Genomic DNA, 22,593 nt, shown 5'->3' on the forward strand with positions numbered 1-22,593 from the left:
ACCCTCTTCTTCCCAAGCACAGATACCGGAGTGTCTTTTCTTGCCCCCGAGAGTTAATTGAATTTCTCTATAATTAACATTTTCAAATGCTAATCCATTCATCTTCCGCGCCTTGGCGAGCAGAAAGTGTGTGAATGTCAGCCACGTCCCTAATTAGGCCGATACAACTTCCACCACAGTCAGAAACACAAAGGACATTGAAGTGTTTTGCGTCTTGCAGACGTTAGAGACTGACTCCATGAAGAGTTTGTCTTTAACTTCCACATTTACGCGGAGGTGGAATCGTTCAACCTTGCTTGCTTGAATCTGGACGAGTGACAGCTAAATCTGTCCATCTGGGCGCCGACCGCAGACTCGCAAAAAAATCCTGGACGGGATTTCAAATGAAGCAGGTCTCCCGGTCGGTTTGTTGGTGGCGTGCCCACATTCCTGTCTGTTCTCAGGAGGCTGCAAGCAATCAGAGAGGAGTTCCAATCTGTCATCCCTGCTCTTAAATAACGGAGCCCCGCCGCTCCGAGGTCAGGTAGTCCAATTTAGTCGGGATTTCACTATTTCACAGACTCCTGATCCCTCCGTTGCTGCTATCTCTGTTAACGCAGTAGAAGGATAAAAATGTATACATATATATATATATATATATATATACACATATATGTGTGTATGTATGTACGTGTATATGTGTGTGTGTGTGTATGTATATATGATAAGATAGTCTTATATCTTATATATAAGATAACAGACTAAATAAACGATAAACATAAATTATAAGTATGAAAAATAAAAAATACAGTAAAAATGAAACTGAACAAGTGTACTGTAAACTGAATAAATGTATTATAAACAACATAATATATATATATATATATTTATATATATGAATATTTATATATATATATATATATATATATATTATATATATATATATATATATTTTTTTTTTAATAATTTAAATAAGACCTTTTTTATATATATAAATCTATATAAACCTTTTAAGTAAATTTAAATATTTTTTTAGAGAGAGAGAGAGAGAGAGATATTATTAAGTGTAACTACAATGAATATCTTTATTTTTTCATAGATTTCTTTATACAATTATGTATTTTAGTTTTATTTTCTGAAACTTTTTTCCCCACTTTTGAAAAACGTTTAACCTTTGTTGTCTTTCTGTTGACTTTTGTGCATCTTGATTTTGTTTGAAAAATAATTCATAATTTTTTTTTATTTTTGTATTTCAATATTTTCACGATTTTCTTTTCGTTTTGTGACCCGTTCGGATTTCTTCTGTTTTCAACTTCAGGCTGAAATTCCTCGTGTTTGTCGCTGTTGTCTCTCGTTGTCGTTCTCCTCCTTCCCATCGTCCCCTAAATCCTTGTTTCCTCTTCTGTCTGCAGTAACATCTTCAAAGGCTCGGCGGTGTGTATGTACAACATGGCCGACATCAGGAGGGTGTTCCTGGGGCCGTACGCCCACCGAGACGGACCCAACTACCAGTGGGTGCCCTTCCAGGGCCGGGTGCCCTACCCCCGACCCGGCACGGTGAGTCCCGACATTAAATTACCCAAATATCTTAAAATCACAAGCAGAACCATCTCATCTGAACTCCGCCTCCTCCACCCTCAAACCCAGTGCCCCAGTAAGACGTTTGGAGGCTTTGACTCCACCAAGGACCTCCCGGACGACGTGATCACCTTCGCCCGGGGTCACCCCGCCATGTTCAACCCGGTGCACCCCATCGGCGGGCGGCCCATCATGGTGCGGACGGACGTGGACTACCAGTTCTCCCAGCTGGTGGTGGACCGGGTGGAGGCGGAGGACGGCCAGTACGACGTCATGTTCATCGGCACAGGTACTGTACGCTCCTCACGCCAGGTCCGACTGCAGGACTTAGATATGCAACACCGGGGGCTTGAATCAAGGAAAAATTAAGATGCATTTCAACCAAAAGTGTCCAGAACCTTTAGAAATCACATCAAGGTCACTGGATCTGCCCTCTGTGACTACGTTTACATGCAGTCAAAATTGGGGTTAGGTCAATATTCCAGTTACTGAAACACTCGGAATAATGTGTTTCCATGCGTGAGCAAACAGGGTTATCCCTGTTTACATGGTAATAATCATTTGGGATATCTGGATCAAACCAGCGACGGACGGAGAACGTCATGATGCAATTCCCGTCATTTCCACTTCTTCTTCCTGTATCCAAATCCAAAACATCAACAATAACAGCAGCACGGCGGATAATGAACAGCCCAGTAGAAGTCGTTTTGTTTCTCGTCCCTGTAGTTCGCCTCTTTCAGCGTCTTCCAGCGGTGCTTTATCTGGTCTGGGGTTCTACAAATGCTGCTTCACGCAACTTTTCGCTCACCTTTTTGTAAATCTGGCTATCCCGGTACTTTCTACCGTTTCATTACATTTATGAAGTGATTAGTCTCCTCCTGGTCTTGCGTTTCTCCGTGTTTATAAGAACTTCCTGGACTCAAAAGACCAAGATTCCTTGTGAAAAGAACATGTGCAGGAAACAAATCCATGTTCCTTTTGATGGGGAAATCCCGTTAGGCGTTTACATGACCGAATATTCGGGTTAGAAAAGGAGTAACCCAAGGCTCATATTCAAGTTTTTAAAAACCGGAATATGAGCAAATTCCGGTTTTAAAGGGGTTATTGATTGCATGGAAACTCAGTCTGTGACATCACCCATATTGGCAGCAGCTGACTCCACCCAACTCCAGTTAAGCCACATCTGGGAAAATGTGTGCAAATAACAAGCCTGGCTGCTAGAAAGTTCAGCTGATGCCAATAATGCCTTCATTCTGATCAGATCTGTGGATTTGTCCTCGTTTCTGCTGAAACAACATCTGAAACACGATAGATTGTCGTGCAGCTGTTGCTCATCATTTCTGGGTTAATGTCATGTTAATTGATAAGGAACATTACAATGAACATCTAGCTATAGATACGACCCTAGATGCACCTGTTTCTGCTTCAAAGTTGGAAATTTTAACATTTGGATCAATGGAGATCCACTTGACTTAAGATTATATTAGATTAGATCTTTATTTAGTTATTGTTATATAACAACAAAATGAAAAGTGCCATCAGTCAGTGCTAAAAAACAAACAGATAAATACTATAGTATATACAACACTTTCACACAACACATAATAAAACAAATAGCTGATTAAAACCAATAAATAATTAAAATAGCCTCCACGTGCACACAAACCCTCATATTACTTACAGTTTGTTTTTGATTGTGGCAAAAGAGAAATGCACAAGTGAAGATGTTTTTAGAAGGAACCAATCAGAAACCTTCAGAATTCAACAATTATGGCACTTTTATACTAGTACCTACTCAGCTCGACTCGACTCGTCCTCGTTTGTTCTTAGACACCCAGATCAGAAGTAGGAGGTTGGAGCAAAGCTTCTGTGACGTATTTGATTGTGTAATCTAAACGAAGAAGACAACAACACTAAAGATGTAGAACCTGGAGGAGATGATAGATGTGCTGCTGGGTCTGTGGCTTGTGTTTGATATCAAGTTAAAAAATGAGAGTGAGAGAAGCTTCAAGCGGCAACGCTTTTCTTTTTGTTTGTTTGTGTTGGCGCTGCTGAGAAATCAGCTGGTAACCGCAAGCGGCTGAGAAGTGACAAAGCTCCTGGTAGATCTGGTCGTTCCTCATCGCCCGTCTAGATCCTTTTTTAATTCTCTCCTCAGCACCAGGTTTATGAACATCTGACCCTCAGAGTTGGATCACCAAACAGACTTCTGCTGCCGTTGCTGGTGGAATAAAATGACGAAGCCGCAAGCCGCTCTTGCACTGATTCCCGCTTCCTGATTCAAACGTCTGACGGCCCCCCGACCGATCGGTGACGTGTAGTGTGATGACGTCAGATACAGCCGACTCAGCCAATTAGAACCTCGGCAGAGTAGATACAGAAAAAGTATCTACTCGGCATGCCTCCACCCGCCTCGGCCCGTAATTTAAAAGCGTCGGGCTGAGTAGGTACTAATGGAAAAGCACCATTAGACTTCTAGTCAAGACCACCTAAACCGATACCGATATCCAGTACTCGAGTTGTAAAAAAAAATCAGGGGGGATGGTGGATTTTGTCATATGGTGACAGATCGTTTGTGCTGATTACAAATAATATAATATATTACAAATAATAGCACTGACCAAAACACCTGCAGAAATACTGCAGGAATGACATAGCAGCAGTTAAATGCAGCCTTCTATAAGCTTTAAATATCCACTGGGCTTACATCAAATACATCAAAACACAACAATAAAAAACACTTTTCTGAACTTATCAATATGACTCTGTCCTTCACAGGATAAGTAACATGGATCACTGCAAAAACTCAAAATCTTAACAAGAATATGTGTCTTATTTCTAGTTAAAATGTCTCATTTTAGTAAAAAAAATCTCATTACACTTAAAACAAGACTCTGGAAAAAACAACAATTTTCACCTGTTTCAAGTAGATTTTCACTTGAAATAAATAGAAAAATCTGCCAGTGGAATAAGTTTTATTTGCTTGTAATGAGAAGATAAATCTTGTCCCACTGGCAGATTTTTCTACTTATTTCAAGTGTAAATTTACTTGAAACAGGTGAAAATTGTCAAAAAAGTAATTTTTCTGGTGTTATTTTTCTGGTGATGACTCTAAATGTTGAAATAGCAGTAAAACCACATTCATTGATGAAATGACATAAGGGATGGAAAGGGGGGATGGAAGTTTTACAGGGGGGATGATTTGGACCGTTTTTATTTCAGGGGGGGATGCCGCCACCCCACCCCGCCCCCCCCATCTCCCCTCAACTCCAGTACTGCCGATACCAAGACCAGAGAGTATCAAGACCAAGACCAAGACTAGTTCAGCCCATAACCAAAACAAACCTAGTCCTGATCCTGCGTGATTGTAGATCATCAGCTCCATCCTGGTTCAGCTAGTTTCCATATGAGTTTGTATTCAACTGCAGCTCAATAACACAGAGAAGTGGATGATGATGTTGTCCGAGACCTGGAGAGACGGAGACAAGACCAAGAGAACAAGACTGGTTTCAAGAACTACAAGTCTAGGATCAACACAGAATTGCATTTAGACCTAAATGTGCCTCCTGCTGTGTTTCAGACATGGGAACGGTGCTGAAGGTGGTGACGATCCCCCGAGAGAGCTGGCACGACCTGGAGGAGGTCGTGCTGGAGGAGATGACTGTTTTCAGGGTACGACACTGACATCTGAGCATTGATGACACAAATATCCTTAATGCATGACGTGCTGAATGCCCTGTGTTTGGTTTCTCCAGGACCCCACCCCCATCACGGCCATGGAACTGTCCACCAAGCAGGTAAGAAGGGTTCAGGGAAGTGAATGACGGAGAAAACCTCCTCCTACGCCGGGTCCTCTGGTTTCACGTCCCTGCTCCTTGTTTCTCTCCCACAGCAACAGCTGTACCTCGGCTCGGCCCTGGGCGTATCGCAGATGTCTCTGCACCGCTGCGAGGTGTATGGGAAAGCCTGCGCCGAGTGCTGCTTGGCCAGAGATCCCTACTGCGCCTGGGACGGGGCCGAATGCTCCAGATACTTTCCCACCGCCAAGAGGTAGGAGCCTGGACACATTAACCCTCCTCTGACGCCTCGTTTACCCCGTCTGGTCCTTCTCAGCTGCATCCTACTGTCGTTTTTTTTTGTCTGCATATATTAATGGTTAATACCAAGTTTGGTAAAAACCTAAAGCATATATATGCATTTTAATAGAGGGTCTGCATTCCCCACTGGACCAGCCCCCTTACTCTCACTGAGAAGACGGGATAACAGTCGATTATGGTCTTAAATTAAAAGTCAGTTGGACTTGACAGTGACCCGTACAGTTACCAAGAACCAGTGGTCCATGGACATTAATATTTGGTACAGTTACCAAGAACCAGTGGTCCATGGACATTAATATTTGGTACAGTTACCAAGAACCAGTGGTTCATGGACATTAATATTTGGCCACAAATCCAGTTTCCTGATATTTATATGTACTTAATTTCTACGCCGGGGAAATACACAAAGCAAAGCTTGAAGGCTTACAAAAGTCTTGACGCTTGGTCCGACTTCAAGGCAGGATTTGTTGTAGAAATTAAAGTGATGAGGACACCGAACTTTATGATTTGACCGTTTAACGTTAGCTACCCAAAAATCCAACATTACCTGATACAAAATGGGAACCGCAAATCCACGTTTCGGTGCCTGGAATCCAGTTGCAGCGATCCATTTGTCTCTTAAGATTATTTTTCGGCAGTCTGTAAAACGATAACTCCAATTTCTTGCTAAATCTATGAGTACAGTCGATCGCACAACAGCTCTTTCCCATTTTCCATCCCATATAATGTCTTTTTTTGTGTGTGTGTGGGGGAGTGACATCCGCTGCTAGTCTGAAAATGGGCACACAAGCCTTTGAAATCTGTAAGAGAGGGAACAAACAAACAAACAGACACGAGAACAGGCAGAGACACAAACAGCAACCAGTCCAGGTCTCTAAAACTGAATCCAGACTAGGCTACTGCGATTAACTGGCCCCCAAAACTGTGGAGTGAGTATGTAGGTGAGTGAGCAGGTGTGTATGTCTGTGTAACCGTGTGTGCAAAGTGAAAACATCCTACTCTCGTGATTACGTTCATTTCTGTGAGAACGTTGAGCTGAACGCAACATATTTGCAAATAAAGCTTCAGATCTGCAGATCATGAACTGGAATCTGAACTGTTCAGATTATGTTTCAGCTTCACTGTTTAGGTCCAATTATTACGGAATACATTTCATTTAAAATACTCGACGAGACGACGACTTCACACTACATTACCCACAATGCAGTGCACACTAGCATAGCAACGGGCACCAGCTCCATAGCAACGGCGGTCCGAGCCCGGTGCAGTCTTTACATGACCAGTGAAAAGAGAGACGTCAGATGATGCTCCGCTTATGATTATCTGAGGGAATTTTACACATCGTCTCCCAAAGAGTCCGACGGTAAAAATCTAACCTTTCTGTGCAAATTATGTCCACCTGCGCTGAGAAAACAAGTCCCAACGTCAACTTCAAATCTGAAACGTCATGTGGAGTTAAAGCATCCGTCCAGTGTGAGAAAATATATGGGATTCCTTGACAATCAAAAAGTGATCAGGAAAGAGCAAGAAGACCCAACAGCCCCAAACGACCCCAGTCCCACTGCTGCACCTTCAGGGGAAGATTTAGACTGAGGCCACGTTTACACATACACGGATGTTTCCCCTCTACGTTTTGAAAAATACCATCATTACATCAGATCGTTTTCAAAATCTCTTCATTTACACAAACCTGCATAAATACGCTGTTAAGGTGCTATGAGCAGCCAAACCTACAGGGGGCAGTGTAACGAGAAGCATAAAGTCATGCTAGCCAATCAGAATCCTGGAAAAAAACATCAACAAATGACACGAGTAACTTCAGTGGCCAAACAAATTGTAAACACAGGTTGCACACTGGTGATGTTTCTGTCGCATAATGTGACGTTCTGAAGCCTAAATGTTTGTTTCCTTCTGTTTACAAGCAAACGTGAAGACAGAGTTTTTGCAAATCTCCACTTTGGTAGGAGTTTCAGAACTGATCGTTTTTGGTGACTTTGAGCTTCGTTTTCGTGTAAACGAACGGCCAAAACGCATGAAAACACCACCGTTTTTGCTACGTGTAAACGGGGCCTGGACTACATTGTTGGAGATTTACAGCCTCTGAGTAAAGTTGAAAAGCCACTAGGACAAAACATGATTTAGGATAGGGTTGCGTTTCATTCGTACTTCTCACCTAAAAATATTGAAACAAACTGAATTTGAACTAGTTCAAAGTGAAAATGGTGAATTAGGAACGTGAACTATTCATTTTTAAACCATGTGAACTGAACTTTAAACTAGTTCATGAGAAGTATGAACTTTCACAACACTGCGTTTTGAGTAAGTAGCCGCACCTGGGAGTTATCAGTCCACCTGCGTTTTGCTGATGCCGTTGGCTTTGAGATCATCGGTTCGTCCTGATGAGCGGTCTGTTTCTGTCAGCGTCAGACCTCCAACCGGCCGATTAGCAATTATAGTGACTTGAAAAAATGAAACAAAAAGGAAAAAAAAAAAGGCCTAAACATGGAAGTAATCAGAATATTACCCGGAGAACCAAAATACCATCATTAAATACACATTCGCACAAGAATGCACTCCAAGAAACACAATCCAGCAACCTGGACTGGAGCTGCTGCCAGCAGCAGTTGTGCTCACACACACACACACACACACACACACACACACACACACACACACACACACACACACATGAACAGAACCACATGAATGTCCACACACCGGCTCATGTGCGCTAAATTACAGCCAACAGGAGCCGTCCGACCGCGTCACCCTGCAGCCAGGAGGTATGAACACACACCTCAAATTACCCTCCGCTGCTACAGCAGGCCCGGCTGCAGCTCAGGCCTCACACACACACACACACACACACACACACACACACACACACACACTCACCCCCCACCACCACCTGATCCAGGGCTGCATGCACACACTCGTACCCCCACCCCCACCAAGGGTGTCAAAAGTATTCACATTCATTACTCAGGTAGAAGTATAGATACTACAGTTTAAAAATAATCCTCTAGAAGTTGAAGTATCAACTCAAGTTTTTTACTCGAGTAAAAGTATAAAAGTACTGGTTTCAAAACTACTTAAAGTATAAAAGTAAATGTAATGTAAGGGGGAAAAAAGCCATTAAGGACAAAAGCCATTGAAAATGAATGTATCTGAGTATAATGCAAATATATTAAAGAACCATATATGTGTACTATTGAGCATTAACATGTGTTCCTTCTTTCCTCCTGCTCTCTCCTTCCTTCTTCTCTTCCTCTTTTCTTCCTTCCTTCCTTCCTTCCTTCCTTCCTTCTTCTCTTCCTCCTTCCTTCTTTTCATTCTTCCTTCGTTCCTTCCTTCCTTCCTTCCTTCCTTCCTTCCTTCCTTCCTTCCTTCCTTCTTTTCATTCTTCCTTCCTTCCTTCCTTCCTTCTTTTTTCCCTTCCTTCTTTCCTCCTGCTCTCTCCTTCCTTCTTCTCTTCCTCTTTTCTTCCTTCCTTCCTTCTTTCCTTGTTTCCTTCCTTCCTTCTTTTCATTCTTCCTTCCTTCCTTCCTTCCTTCCTTCTTTTTTCCCTTCCTTCTTTCCTCCTGCTCTCTCCTTCCTTCTCTTCCTCTTTTCTTCCTTCTTTTTTCCCTTCCTTCCTTCTTTCCTCCTGCTCTCTCCTTCCTTCTTCTCTTCCTCTTTTCTTCCTTCCTTCTTTCCTTGTTTTCTTCCTTCCTTCCTTCCTTCCTTCCTTCCTTCCTTCCTTCCTTCATTTCATTCTTCCTTCCTTCCTTCCTTCTTTTTTCCCTTCCTTCTTTCCTCCTGCTCTCTCCTTCCTTCTCTTCCTCTTTTCTTCCTTCTTCTCTTCCTTCCTTCCTTCCTTCCTTCCTTCCTTCCTTCCTTCCTTCTTTCCTTCCTTCCTTCCTTCCTCATATTAAAGAAGCATATATGTGTACTATTGAGCATTAACATGTGTTTCAGAGAGCAGGAGATATGATGACTAGTTGCCTATAAGTATTGTAATGGTGCAAAAAGTCAAACTTCAGAGGCATGTTATCATTTATCCTAACCTTTATTGGAATGTACATCCAAGTTTAGTTGCAGGAATCTGAGGGAACGGATGTAAGAACAAAACTGGACAAGAACATCTGAAACAACCACAACCAAATTCACTCTATCCGGATGGAGCAATTTAACTGGATAGTTTTTTTTAAAGGCCGAAATGAAATAGAGTAACAAGGCTGTTTTTAAAATGTAAGGAGTAAAAAGTACAGATAATTGCGTGAAAATGTAAGGAGTAAAAGTAAAAAGTGGTCTGAAAAATAATTACTCCAGTGAAGTATAGATAACCAAAATTTCTACTTAAGTAAGGTAACAAAGTATTTGTACTTTGTTACTTGACACCTCTGCCCCCCACCACCTGATCCAGGGCTCCTCAGGCCGCTGGGTTTATCCTGCAGGGAGCTGGCACGCCCCGCGGTTAAAGGCCAGGCCCGGCTGGCTGCTGCCGGCTCTCCTCTGCTCTGGAAATATTTTCCCTCCCAGAACGAGAACCAGACGTCGGGCCGAGCACGCGCTCAGACAGCCGAACAGACGGGAATGGTAGCCGTGTGAAAACTCCGGTGCCCCCTGAAAGTATGTGATCAAAGGCGATGGCAGTAAAAGACAAATACAACCTCAGACTAATGATGATAACCACACCTCCATTTGGACTGAGGCCGGGACTTTGATTGGTACCACTTGTGTGTATTTTGTAGCTTTTCTAATGTGGATTTACACGTGTGCTTTTGTAAAGTTGCATTAGTCAGTGAAAATTATGAGTAAATATCATCGTCAACGAACCTTTATCACCTGAGGAGAACGAGACGAGACGCAACGAAAATGCTGGTCATGTGACAATAACGAGAATTAAATATATAATGCAATATCGTAGACGAATAAAAACGAAACTAAAATATAGATTACTCAATAAAAACTCTGCTAAAATGTGTCTTCATTTTCGTTGACCGAGACGAAACGAAATGTTACAACAAAGAAACAAAGATCCTTATTTAATATATATATATATATATATATATATATATATATATATATATATATATATATATATATATATATATATATATATATATATATATATATATATATATATCTGCTCTGGGGCTGGAGAAGAAGAACCATCTTTGGATAAACTTTCCTACATAGACGTGGAAAAGAAAACCCAATGTGTCGTCGAAAAAGAAAAAGATGGAGAGAAATGCGGAAAAATAAATATGATGTAAACTCAAATTACAGTCTTCTGTATCTGGAATGAATGTATTATATCAATAAGGTAACAATTAATTGATAATAAGGGTTTGGCTAAATACAATCTTTGACTAAAATGAGACTAAAATGGTCAATTCTGACTAAAATGAGACTAAAATGCTCAGCCTTTAGTCGACTGAAACTTGACACGACTAAAAGGAGAATGAACGAGACTAAAACTAATAAAAACTAAAATGATAGCTTGACCCAAAGACTAGACTAAAACTGAAATAGTAACAGGCTGACAGAAATAACACGTGTGTTTTGGATTATTGTCCTGATGGATTTAAACCCACGTCCGTCTAACCTTCAGGGACGGACAGAAGTCCTCACATTTACCTGTTTGACTCGGCGACTACAAGGTCTCCAGGAGACGCGTTGGGTAATCCACTCCCAAGTGTTGAAGTGTTGAAATCTTGTGGTTTGTCCAGTTTGTTAGTTTTGTGAACTTTAGTCTTAGTCATGTTGGTTCTGGACAATAAGGGCCTCTTTTTCTCGAGGAGCCCCTTCAAACAAACGTTTGGTTGTTTAGGTGCCTTGTAATTGTGTTGTTTGGGAACTTAAACATTTCTGCTGCTCTATGAGACCTGTGGGGTGTTTTGTTTTTTAATCTCTTAATTGCATGGTCTGCCCTTGGAGTAAATTGGCAGGGAGGATCAGCAACTGTCTTAAATACTTCAGAAGAACATTGGAAACAGTTTCAAAGTCCTTTCCCTTCCTTCCTTCCTTCCTTCCTTCCTTCCTTCCTTCCTTCCTTCCTTCCTTCCTTCCTTCCTTCCTTCCTTCCTTCCTTCCTTCCTTCCTTCCTTCCTTCCTTCCTTCCTCCTTTCCTTCTTTTCTCCCTTCCTTCCTCCCTTCCTTCCTTCCTTCCTTCTTTCCTCCTGCTCTCTCCTTCCTTCTCCCCTTCCTCTTTTCTCCCTTCCTTCCTTCCTTCCTTCTTTCCTCCCTTCCTTCTTTTATCCCTTCCTTCCTTCTTTCCTCCTCCTCTCTCCTTCCTTCCTTCATTCCTTCCTCCCTTCCTTCTTTTCTCCCTTCCTCTTTTCTCCCTTCCTTCCTCCCTTCCTTCCTTCCTTCCTTCCTTCTTTCCTCCTGCTCTCTCCTTCCGTCTTCCCTTCCTCTTTTCTCCCTTCCTTCTTTCCTCCCTTCCTTCTTTTCTTCCTTCCTTCCTTCATTCCTTCCTTCCTTCTTTCCTCCCTTCCTTCTTTTATCCCTTCCTTCTTTCCTCCTCCTTCCTTCCTTCCTTCTTTTCTCCCTTCCTTCCTTCCTCCCTTCCTTCTTTTCTCCTTTCCTTCCTTCATTCCTTCATTCTTTCCTCCCTTCCTTCTTTTCTCCCTTCCTTCCTTCTTTCCTCCTGCTCTCTCCTTCCTTCTTCCCTTCCTCTTTTCTCCTTTCCTTCCTTCTTTCCTTGTTTCCTTCCTTCCCTCCTTCCTTCCTTCCTTCCTTCCTTCTTTCCTTGTTTCCTTCATTCCTTCCTTCCTTCCTTCTTTCCTTGTTTCCTTCATTCCTTCCTTCCTTCCTTCCTTCTTTTGCTTCATTATTGTTGAATAATTATAATCTCATAGTAAAAACCTAATATTCTGTGGTCCATTTGAGGGTTTTTACTCATAAATCGAACATTGGAAATGGTTTCAAACTCCTTTCCCACACTGATGAGCAGCTACCTCTTTGTTTCTAAGGCTATTTCTTATGTCTTGTCCTCTTGGCATTGTGTTAACACTAACAAACTGCAAAAGCACCAGTTTTTATTGAGCTCTGAACCACAAATCGTCGAGGGTCGATGATTTACAGCAACTTAAATCCTGCAGAAGCGTTAAGGGAGAACTTAGTGTTGCCCAAATTATTATCACATGTTCTTTATCTCTTTTTCTTCAATATTGTTGAATAATAATGATCTCATCGTGGAAAAACCCAATATGCTGTTGTCCATTTGAGGGTTTTCCCTCATAAATATCAACATAACAGTCAGAAGACATTTTTTACTGTTATTGTGCAAAAAATGAAACAACATGGATCAAAAAGTGGGTCGGAACTTCAACACGTCCGAAATCGTGAAGTGAAACACTTTGCAGCGTCTGTGCATGTATATTCAGCTCTTTATTCATTTCTTCTGTTAGTTACTCCCTCAAGCTCCCCTCTTTGTCACCATTACATCACCTGTCAACAGTTTAAGGCCCTGCCAGCGAGGGATACATTTGCAGCTCGTCGGAGGAGCCAGCGGATGATTACGGTCCTCCGTCACGGTGAAAAAAAAACAAATTACATCGTGGGATTTCAGAGGAGCAGGACGAGGAGCGAGGCCGCTTTTTTTTTTTTACGAGGCTTTTCAAGGGCAAAACAATCCCGAATGTGTTTCATAAAAACGGCTCATCGGACGGAAACGAGGCGCAGGAAAAGCGGCTTGTGTTTCTTACATTATTCCAGGGTGGATTTGGTTCCCTTTCACCCGTGTGGTTTAGTTTGGGAGCCAAACTTGAGCAGATGCCCGTCTCCTCTACCGCTGGGCAACATTGCTCCCTAGTGGTTGAAGTCAGACAGTGCAGAGAGGTTTATCTCTCCTCACGTTATCCTTTGCTTCCTTCGCAGGAGAACCAGGCGGCAGGACATCAGGAACGGAGATCCTCTGTCCCAGTGCTCCGACCTTCAGCATCACGGTACGGTTCCTTCCTTCCTTCCTTCCTTCCTTCCTTCCTTCTTTCCTCCTGCCCTCTCCTTCCTTCTTCCCTTCCTCTTTTCTTTCTTCTTTCCTTCCTTCCTTCCTTCCTTCTTTCCTCCCTTCCTTCTTTTCTTCCTTCCTTCTTTCCTTCCTTCCTTCCTTCCTTCCTTCCTTCTTTCCTCCCTTCCTTCTTTTCTTCCTTCTTTCCTTCCTTCCTTCCTTCCTTCCTTCCTTCCTTCCTTCCTTCCTTCCTTCCTTCTTTCCTTCTTTCATCCCTTCTTTTCACCCTTCCTTCCTCCCTCCCTTCCTTCCTTCCTTCCTTCCTTTCTTCCTTCTTTTTCCCCTTCCTTCCTTCTTTCCTCCTGCTCTCTCCTTCCTTCTTCCCTTCCTCTTTTCTTCCTTTCTCCCTTTCTTTCTTTCTTTCTTTCTTCCCTTCCTCTTTTCTTTCTTCTTTCCTTCCTTCCTTCCTTCCTTCTTTCCTCCCTTCCTTCTTTTCTTCCTTCCTTCTTTCCTTCCTTCCTTCCTTCCTTCCTTCTTTCCTCCCTTCCTTCTTTCCTTCCTTCCTTCCTTCCTTCTTTCCTCCCTTCCTTCTTTTCTTCCTTCCTTCTTTCCTTCCTTCCTTCCTTCCTTCTTTCCTCCCTTCCTTCTTTTCTTCCTTCCTTCTTTCCTTCCTTCCTTCCTTCCTTCTTTCCTACCTTCTTTCCTCCCTTCCCTCTTCCTCCCTTCCTTCCTTCCTTCCTTCCTTCCTTCTTTCCTTCTTTCATCCCTTCTTTTCACCCTTCCTTCCTCCCTCCCTTCCTTCCTTCCTTCCTTTCTTCCTTCTTTCCTCCCTTCCTTCTTTTCTTCCTTCCTTCTTTCCTCCCTTCCTTCTTTTCTTCTTTCCTTCCTTCCTTCCTTCTTTCCTCCCTTCTTTCTTTTCTTCCTTCCTTCTTTCCTACCTTCTTTCATCCCTTCTTTTCACCCTTCCTTCTTTCCTTCCTTCCTTCCTTTCTTCCTTCTTTTCACCCTTCCTTCTTTCCTTCCTTCCTTCCTCCCTCCCCCTTCCTTCCTTCCTTCCTTCCTTCCTTCCTTCTTTCATCCCTTCTTTTCACCCTTCCTTCTTTCCTTCCTTCCTTCCTTTCTTCCTTCTTTTCACCCTTCCTTCTTTCCTTCCTTCCTTCCTTCCTTCTTTCCTCCCTTCCTTCTTTTCTTCCTTCCTTCTTTCCTTCCTTCCTTCCTTCCTTCCTTCCTTCCTTCTTTCCTCCCTTCCTTCTTTCCTTCCTTCCTTCCTTCCTTCTTTCCTCCCTTCCTTCTTTTCTTCCTTCCTTCCTCCCTTCCTTCCTTCCTTCCTTCCTTCCTTCCTTCCTTCCTTCTTTCCTTCTTTCATCCCTTCTTTTCACCCTTCCTTCCTCCCTCCCTTCCTTCCTTCCTTCCTTCCTTTCTTCCTTCTTTCCTTCCTTCCTTCCTTCCTTCTTTCCTCCCTTCCTTCTTTTCTTCCTTCCTTCTTTCCTTCCTTCCTTCCTTCCTTCCTTCCTTCTTTCCTCCCTTCCTTCTTTCTTCCTTCCTTCTTTCCTTCCTTCCTTCCTTCCTTCTTTCCTACCTTCTTTCCTCCCTTCCCTCTTCCTCCCTTCCTTCCTTCCTTCCTTCCTTCCTTCCTTTCTTCCTTCTTTTTCCCCTTCCTTCCTTCTTTCCTCCTGCTCTCTCCTTCCTTCTTCCCTTCCTCTTTTCTCCCTTTCTCCCTTTCTCCCTTTCTCCCTTTCTTTCTTTCTTTCTTTCTTTCTTTCTTTCTTTCTTTCTTTCTTTCTTTCTTTCTTTCTTTCTTTCTTCCTTCCTTCTTTTCTCCCTTCCTTCCTTCTTTCCTCCTGCTCTCTCCTTCCTTCTTCCCTTCCTCTTTTCTTCCTTCCTTCCTTCCTTCCTTCCTTCCTTCCTTCCTTCCTTCCTTCTTTCCTCCCTTCCTTCTTTTCTTCCTTCCTTCTTTCCTCCCTTCCTTCTTTTCTTCTTTCCTTCCTTCCTTCCTTCTTTCCTCCCTTCTTTCTTTTCTTCCTTCCTTCTTTCCTACCTTCTTTCCTCCCTTCCCCCTTCCTTCCTTCCTTCCTTCCTTCTTTCATCCCTTCTTTTCACCCTTCCTTCTTTCCTTCCTTCCTTCTTTCCTCCTGCTCTCTCCTTCCTTCTTCCCTTCCTCTTTTCTCCCTTCCTTCCTTCCTTCTTTCTTTCCTTTTCATTTTTCCTTCCTTCCTTCCCTCTTTCCTCCCTTCTTCTCTTCCTCTTTCCTTGACCCGAAGACAGCACAAGGGTTAAAAGTACAGACGATTGGGGAAAAAGTAGTCCTGAAAAAGGTGGGATGGAGATTGTTTGCAGACCTAGTATTGAAGTGATGAATTTGGGAATTTAATTGAAATAAAGAATGAAAACTGGTTGGAAGTAGCTTGTGAATGGATTGATAGACAAAAAGACAAATCTGAAAAACATTTACAGCAAAAATAGGGAGAATACTTAAGGATTGGAACAATGGGGTGGATCTAGTAAGTCTATTGGAAAATGTAATCATTTTGATAAAACGTTTTTGCAGGATTAAGATACAGTTTAATTTGCTCATGAAGGTACTTGCCCAAATGACATTGCAGTATGAAATGTAAGGATAAATCATAGTATAATATAAATTAATACAGATTTTTCTTGGTAATAGATGCCGTATACGTCTGATTATTCCAATATTCTTTGCAATCATGTTGGAGATGAGTGTAATATGCTTTTTCCAAGTGAGATTTTCATCAATCATAACACCTAGAAATTTAGTTACCGTAACTCTTGAACATTTGGAAGGGCGTTAGTAGCTTGTTGGTTTCTAGGGGAAAATAACATGTATGAACTTTTCATTATATTAAGTGATAATTTGTTGGCCTTGAACCAGGTGTCAACCTTCATCAATTCCATATTCATTTCAGATATTAGTTTATGTCCATTGTTACCAGATAAAAAAATGTTGGATGTTTTTGTGTTTTCAGACGACGTGGACGGGCTGGGCAGCGTGGAGGACCGCAGCGTGTTCGGCGTGGAGAACAGCAGCATGTTTCTGGAGTGCAGCCCCAAGTCCCAGAGAGCGTTAATCTACTGGCAGCTGCAGAGCCCCAACGACGACCGCCGACAGGAGGTGTGGACGGGAAACGGGGGATAAAATCCACTATGTGGTAGACGTGTAGTCAAGACCAGAGAGAAGCAAGACCAGGACTAGTTCAGATCAAGACCGAGACCAAAAAGAAACCTAGTAAAGTCCTGATCCTGCGTGATTGTAGAACATCATCCTGGTTCAGCTAGTTTCCATATGAGCTTGTTTTCAACTGCAGCTCAATAACACAGAGAAGTGGATGATGATGTTGAACTCACTATAAATGTTTCCATCCATCAGCTGAGATCAGATATGTGTGGCGACTGCACTACCGCTATTTCTACACTATTGGAGGATTGACTCCAGTGCTTTAAGGATTGACACGACTACTAACTAGTCCCAAAGTCTCTAGCAGAATAACCAGCTCCAACACCCCCCTCCACCTCAGAAAAGGAAGGAATAGTAAATGTTACTGATTTAAACTGGACTGAATTTAGAGATGAAACCTGAATTTTAAATATTAAAGATTGATATTACATTATTTACCATTACAGTAATCAGATTACACCGTATATCAGCATCACTGAAATGGACATGATGCTTAATCAATCGCAACAATATACAAATATTATTCATATATATATTCAAACAAGGCCGTTATAAACACAAAACTGTAATTAAATACAGACAGAGGTGTATAAAGTACTTGAAAAATGTAACTAAGTAAAAGTAGAAATACCATAACTGAAAAAGACTTTGGTAAAAGTTAAAGTCACCCATAAGAAAATTACTTGAGTAAAAGTCTTAAAGTAGCTCACATTAAATGTACTTAAGTATCAAAAGTATCTAGTGAAAAAATATACTCAAGTATCAAAAGTAAAAGTACAAGTATTTTATAGTACGCATGAAAAGAAGCAACACGACCAAAAATGATCTTTCCCTTGTTTTTTTTTATTTCACTTTCAGGTGAATGAAATGTAGTATAGAATACAACACCAAAAATAAACTCTTTCTTAAAATATAATTCTTTGATTATTTTAATTTGTAATGAGTAACAAGGTGACAAATGTCAAAGTAACAAAGTAAAAGCATATTTTTTTAACTTTTAAATGTAGTGAAGTAAAAGTAAAAGTCTGCAAGTACAAATCCTCAAAAAAACTACTTAAGTAGTGTAATGAAGTACATGTACTTCGTTACTATACACCTCTGAATACAGACACATGCAGATGCACCAAAACATTAAATCAAATGTAAAATACAAATAGTTTACAAAACTGTACATTAACCAGAGGAAGAACTTCTGATACCAGATTCTGTCTCCTTGGTGCAACGGCATCTCAGTTATCCGAGTCCGAGACAAAACAGTGGTCTTGAAACCTCCAAGTCTACTATTTGGTAACACACATATGCACATATTAAAGTTGATATACTGCTAAATCATTTAAAACTCCGACTCAGCGCGCAGAGCCTCTCCCTGCCCCGAGCCTCACCTCCGCCTCTATCTGATGAACTCTGCAAGGTTAATCTTTAACCTCGGGGGCCGTGGGCGTGGAGCTGCAGACCCACTCCTGACCCGGGGATGTAACTGATTAGCTCCGCAGGAATGTGTTTTTCTAGCTGGCCGTCGAGTGCGAGGCGTTTCAGGAGACACGCGATACAGGAAGTCAGGTTGAGTCGGAGATAAATGAGGCTGAGTGGCTTATCGGCTCAACCACGCCGGCGTTTCACGAGTTATCCAGACTTATCTCACATTAGGCCTGTGTTGAAAAAAAACTAGTTTCTGATTCTAAACTGATTCTCATATTAATTCCTAAAAATCGATCCGTATGTCTAAAGATCTTTTTTTTTCATCATTACATTACAACTTTTGGTTTGTTTTTTTTCTTTATGCCCAAAAAAGGAATGTTTTGTTGGACACGAGAATAACTGGTGCCATGTTTTTGCCTTTAAATATGTTAAAATGTATGAAAACATTAACGTTTTCAGTTATAATTGCATAAATTGTCTACATTATATTACTTTATATACTGTCTTGGGGTTACATTTGCATAAAATGCTAAAAACCAAATTCTCAAAAATTTGAAACCGAAATAGACCGAAAATGGAAAAAATTTAAATGGAATGTGGGTAAAAATAAAACCGATTTCATCCGTCTCTGTTTCCTCCCTGGATCTGTTTGGTAATTCTGCCCCACGATGTTTCTGAAAGCAGTTCTATCAGCATTCTGGGAGCTGATTGGTCCTTACAGCATCATTAGCTGCAATACTTGCTGTTGAATCTCAATATAATACCAGTATTAATATGTTATTAATGCATAACTACAGTCATATAATTCATGCAACAGCTCAAAAAACAGTTTTAATAACACTAACCCAAATCAATATCGCAATTGAATTGAATCAGATCGAATCAAATCTTGATAATCGATTCTGAATCTTAAGAATCCAATCGTTTCTTGACATTTGAATCGATCCCCAGCCCTACAGTATCTCACATCCTATTCATTCCTCTATTTTTTTGCTGATGTCTTGCCTCTTGTGTTTTCAGATCAAGCTGGACGAGCGGGTCCTGCGGACGGACCAGGGGCTGCTGATCCGCAGCCTGAGCCCGGCCGACACGGCCGTGTACCACTGCCAGGCGGTGGAGCACGGCTTCATCCAGCCGCTGCTGCGCCTCACGCTGCAGGTGATCCCGGCCCAGCGTCTGGGCGACCTCCTGCCGGGGCTCCCCGCCGCCGCCGGGGCCGCCGGGGCCGGCCAGGGCCACTCCGCCAAGCACCGGGTCTGGTACCGCGACTTCCTGTCCCTCCTGGACCACCCGGAGCTCAACAGCGTGGAGGAGTTCTGCGACCGGGTCTGGAAGAAGGAACGCAAGCAGAAGAAGGTGAAGACGTCCGGAGGGAAACCCGATGCCGGGGCTGTTGCCGGCAGCTCCGGGGCCGCCGTGGCGGCGCGGCCCAAAGCGATGCCCCCCACCGCCCAGAAGCAGCAGGCCGGGCCGTCGCAGACCCGGGCGTGGCTCCAGGCGGGGACTCCCACGGCGGAGGGGCCGACCCGGGGCCAGAACCCGCCGCGGGGCCAAGCCAAGCCGAAACAGGGCGGCCAGGGCGGGCAGGCCCGAGCGGCCGGGCCCGCGGTGGCGGGGGGGGCTCGCCTGAGCAGCCAGCACACGGCCAAGTGGAGGCGGATGCAGGAGAACAAGAAGGGCCGCAACAGGAGGACCCACGAGCTCCAGAGACCCCCCCGCAGCGTGTGAGGGCGGCCGACCCGCCCGCACCATCAACACGTAGTCCGAGTCGTGAGTCCAGCCACCTCTTCATCAAATAAGTTAGCCCCCCCGAGCCCCCAGCGCAGCTTTCAGCTGAACCGCATACACCTAGGTCAAATAAAACCCATTCAGAGACACCAACGCGCATCAGGATCGGAGGATTAACCTGTAAATGTGTGCCGGAGTGCCGCCTGGCACGTGCTTCGGCCTCCTGTACATAAGCTACTAAGATAAAACCGGGGTGGGGGGGGTTTAGGGTAAGCGAACGAGCTGAGAGGACAAATGTGGAAGACGTTCGTAGATCTTCAGACGCAGAAACGATGCGTTCGCTTGCAACGCAGCGCCCCCTACTGGACCCGAGCATGTGAACCTGCATAACGTGGATTAAAAACTCTTAAACTCTTATTCTGAGGAAGTGTTTGAGGAGGAAAAGGGGGTGGACACGTGTTCAGACGAGCACTCTTAACGTGAACAAACGTTGCAGATCAGACGCTCCGCCGTAGCCCCCGCCCCCCCCCGGAGCTGGGAAAAGCATCATGCATGTTGTTGTCAATCAATGTTTTAATAAGCTAATTATTTTATGGAAAAATCTACAGGCTTTTTAAAAAAAAAAAACGAACAAACAAATATTTACTTTCCTTTTTAAACCTGTGCTTTGATTTTTTTGGTGCAGAAGCAGCAGGCGACATAGCAGCCGTCATTGTGCATAACCCCCCCCCCGCAGCCCAGTTCCTGTGTAACTTATGTTGCTTCTCTCTCTCTCTCTCTCTCTCTCTCTCTCTCTCTCTCTCTGGGGATTCGTGGATTTTATTTTTTTTTTCCCACAATTCCGAGCTGAGACTCTGCTAAACTCCCAGTCTGGCCCCAGACTGCCGGTTGTCTTGTGTACATATGTACCAACCTAAGTCTCTGTGTATATAAAGTACATATACAGTACAAGAGCACCACTTGATTATTATTTATTGCTCATTGTTTTGTGAAAGGGTTGCATTTATTTTTGATATTATGGTATTTTTGGCTCATCAGTATCTGGGGAGAAACGATGGCAGCAGCAACAAAGACTTTGATGGACCAACTGGCTGAAACTGTGTCAGAGAATCTCCTTCTTTTTCTTTTGTTTTGTTTTTGTTTCTTCTTCGGGATGTGAGGTTTGATTATATTTAGAAGCGTGACTACGGTGGGAGGGGGGGGGGGGGGTCGTGAACCACGTTTTTGACAACGATAAGCACAATTTTGTCTCCTTTTGCCATTCGCAGCGAGCCTGGCCAGCCATTCCCGCTCATTCATCATCTAAACCTTCCCCGCTCAGCTGTTCAGGGGCCTATTTACGGTCTCTTTGGGGTAAAAAGGCCAGAGTTCCCCCCCGGGGTGGGTCACCGGTCCCCCACAACGCCACATATAGATGACCTGCAGTCACACTCACTTATAGCGGCTATTTAAGGTCCTAATAAGCTCACCTTCGACCTGGCACTCCCCCCTTTCCACCGGTACAGAATGTACCGAGCCATCAGATAGGGTTTATGCAGGGACGATTCAACCAAGAAGGCTGCAGAAATGCTCAGATCGGCAATTTTTGAGCGTGAAACTGATCGTTTTAGACACCCCACATTGGTACCACCCCCTTTCCACTGGTACAGAATGTACCGAGCCATCAGATAGGGTTAATGCAGGGATAATTCAACCAAGAAGGCTGCAGAAATGCTCAGATCTGCACGTTTTTAGCGTGAAACCGATCATTTTAGACGTCCCGCGTTGGCACCGCCCCCCTGGAAGTCCAACCCAGCAGGGCGGCATCAGGATGGCTGGCCAGGCCCGTTCTCAGCATCTCATTTCACCCTCCGTGTCTCCTTGTCATCCAGTACTTCTTATGTGTAACATAATTCCCCCGAAAACAGGAAAAACATTAGCTGTGAATTTTTCTGTGACAAAATAGTGGAGAAAAACTCCAGTCTGAGGAGAAGACACATTATACTGCATGTGAATGCTACCTACAGTAAGTGCATCTTTTCTATCGTCTTTTTACGTGTTTTGTGTGAGAGGTAAAGCTCCCCTTATTTAAAAGTTTTTTGTCCTTCTGCCAAAAACAGCGATATATGATCAGCTAACGATACTCCGGCCCGAGCTGCAGAAGATCCCAGCTCTTTTATGTTTCAACAATGGCACCTTCTGTCTCCCGCACTCCTCAAACGTGACAAGAGTAATCTGTCAATGCAATAAATCAGAGCAGATAGCGTTCTGAACCAACATCCAGATGTTTGTCCCTCCCTCAGAGGTAGAAATACGAGAGAGCTGCTGTAACACAGTTCTTTCTGGCATGCATTCAGTTGTCTAAATAAACATCTCGGTTCCAAAAAGTTTCCGTGTTCTCATTTCTGATTAAAAAAAAAAACCTGCAACAAAGCTCTCACTGTCTCCGATAGCAGGTTAACGTTTCTCATTTTCATGTTTTTCAGTGTAATTAGATCATTTCAACAGCTTCATTTTCACTTAAGCGAGACCTCGGACCCGTCCAGATCTCCCGGCCTGAGGGGGGGGGCTTTAATTGACGTCACCTGATAAGTGATTGAGAGGCCGCGAGCGGCTGAAAGAGCTCGGAGAGGAAGGAGGCAGGACTCCGGGACGGATCGCGTTACGCCGGCCGCGCCAACACA

The 22,593-nt window shown here is 43.3% G+C and overlaps 1 protein-coding gene across 1 annotated transcript in view; it reads left to right on the forward strand.

Moving 5' to 3' along the window:
• Positions 1-21,521, forward strand: part of sema3aa (sema domain, immunoglobulin domain (Ig), short basic domain, secreted, (semaphorin) 3Aa) — a 73,541-nt gene extending 52,020 nt beyond the window's left edge. The window contains exons 10-17 of the mRNA XM_061715191.1: positions 1,392-1,536; positions 1,627-1,846; positions 5,138-5,229; positions 5,313-5,354; positions 5,450-5,607; positions 13,521-13,588; positions 16,575-16,720; positions 19,223-21,521. Coding sequence (XP_061571175.1) covers positions 1,392-1,536; positions 1,627-1,846; positions 5,138-5,229; positions 5,313-5,354; positions 5,450-5,607; positions 13,521-13,588; positions 16,575-16,720; positions 19,223-19,930 — 1,579 coding nt within the window. The 3' untranslated portion in view covers positions 19,931-21,521. The remainder of the gene's footprint in view (positions 1-1,391; positions 1,537-1,626; positions 1,847-5,137; positions 5,230-5,312; positions 5,355-5,449; positions 5,608-13,520; positions 13,589-16,574; positions 16,721-19,222) is intronic.
• Positions 21,522-22,593: the final 1,072 nt, after the last annotated feature.

The sequence above is a fragment of the Cololabis saira genome, chromosome 23 (assembly GCF_033807715.1).
Source record: "Cololabis saira isolate AMF1-May2022 chromosome 23, fColSai1.1, whole genome shotgun sequence".
Classification (NCBI taxonomy): Eukaryota; Metazoa; Chordata; class Actinopteri; order Beloniformes; family Belonidae; genus Cololabis; species Cololabis saira.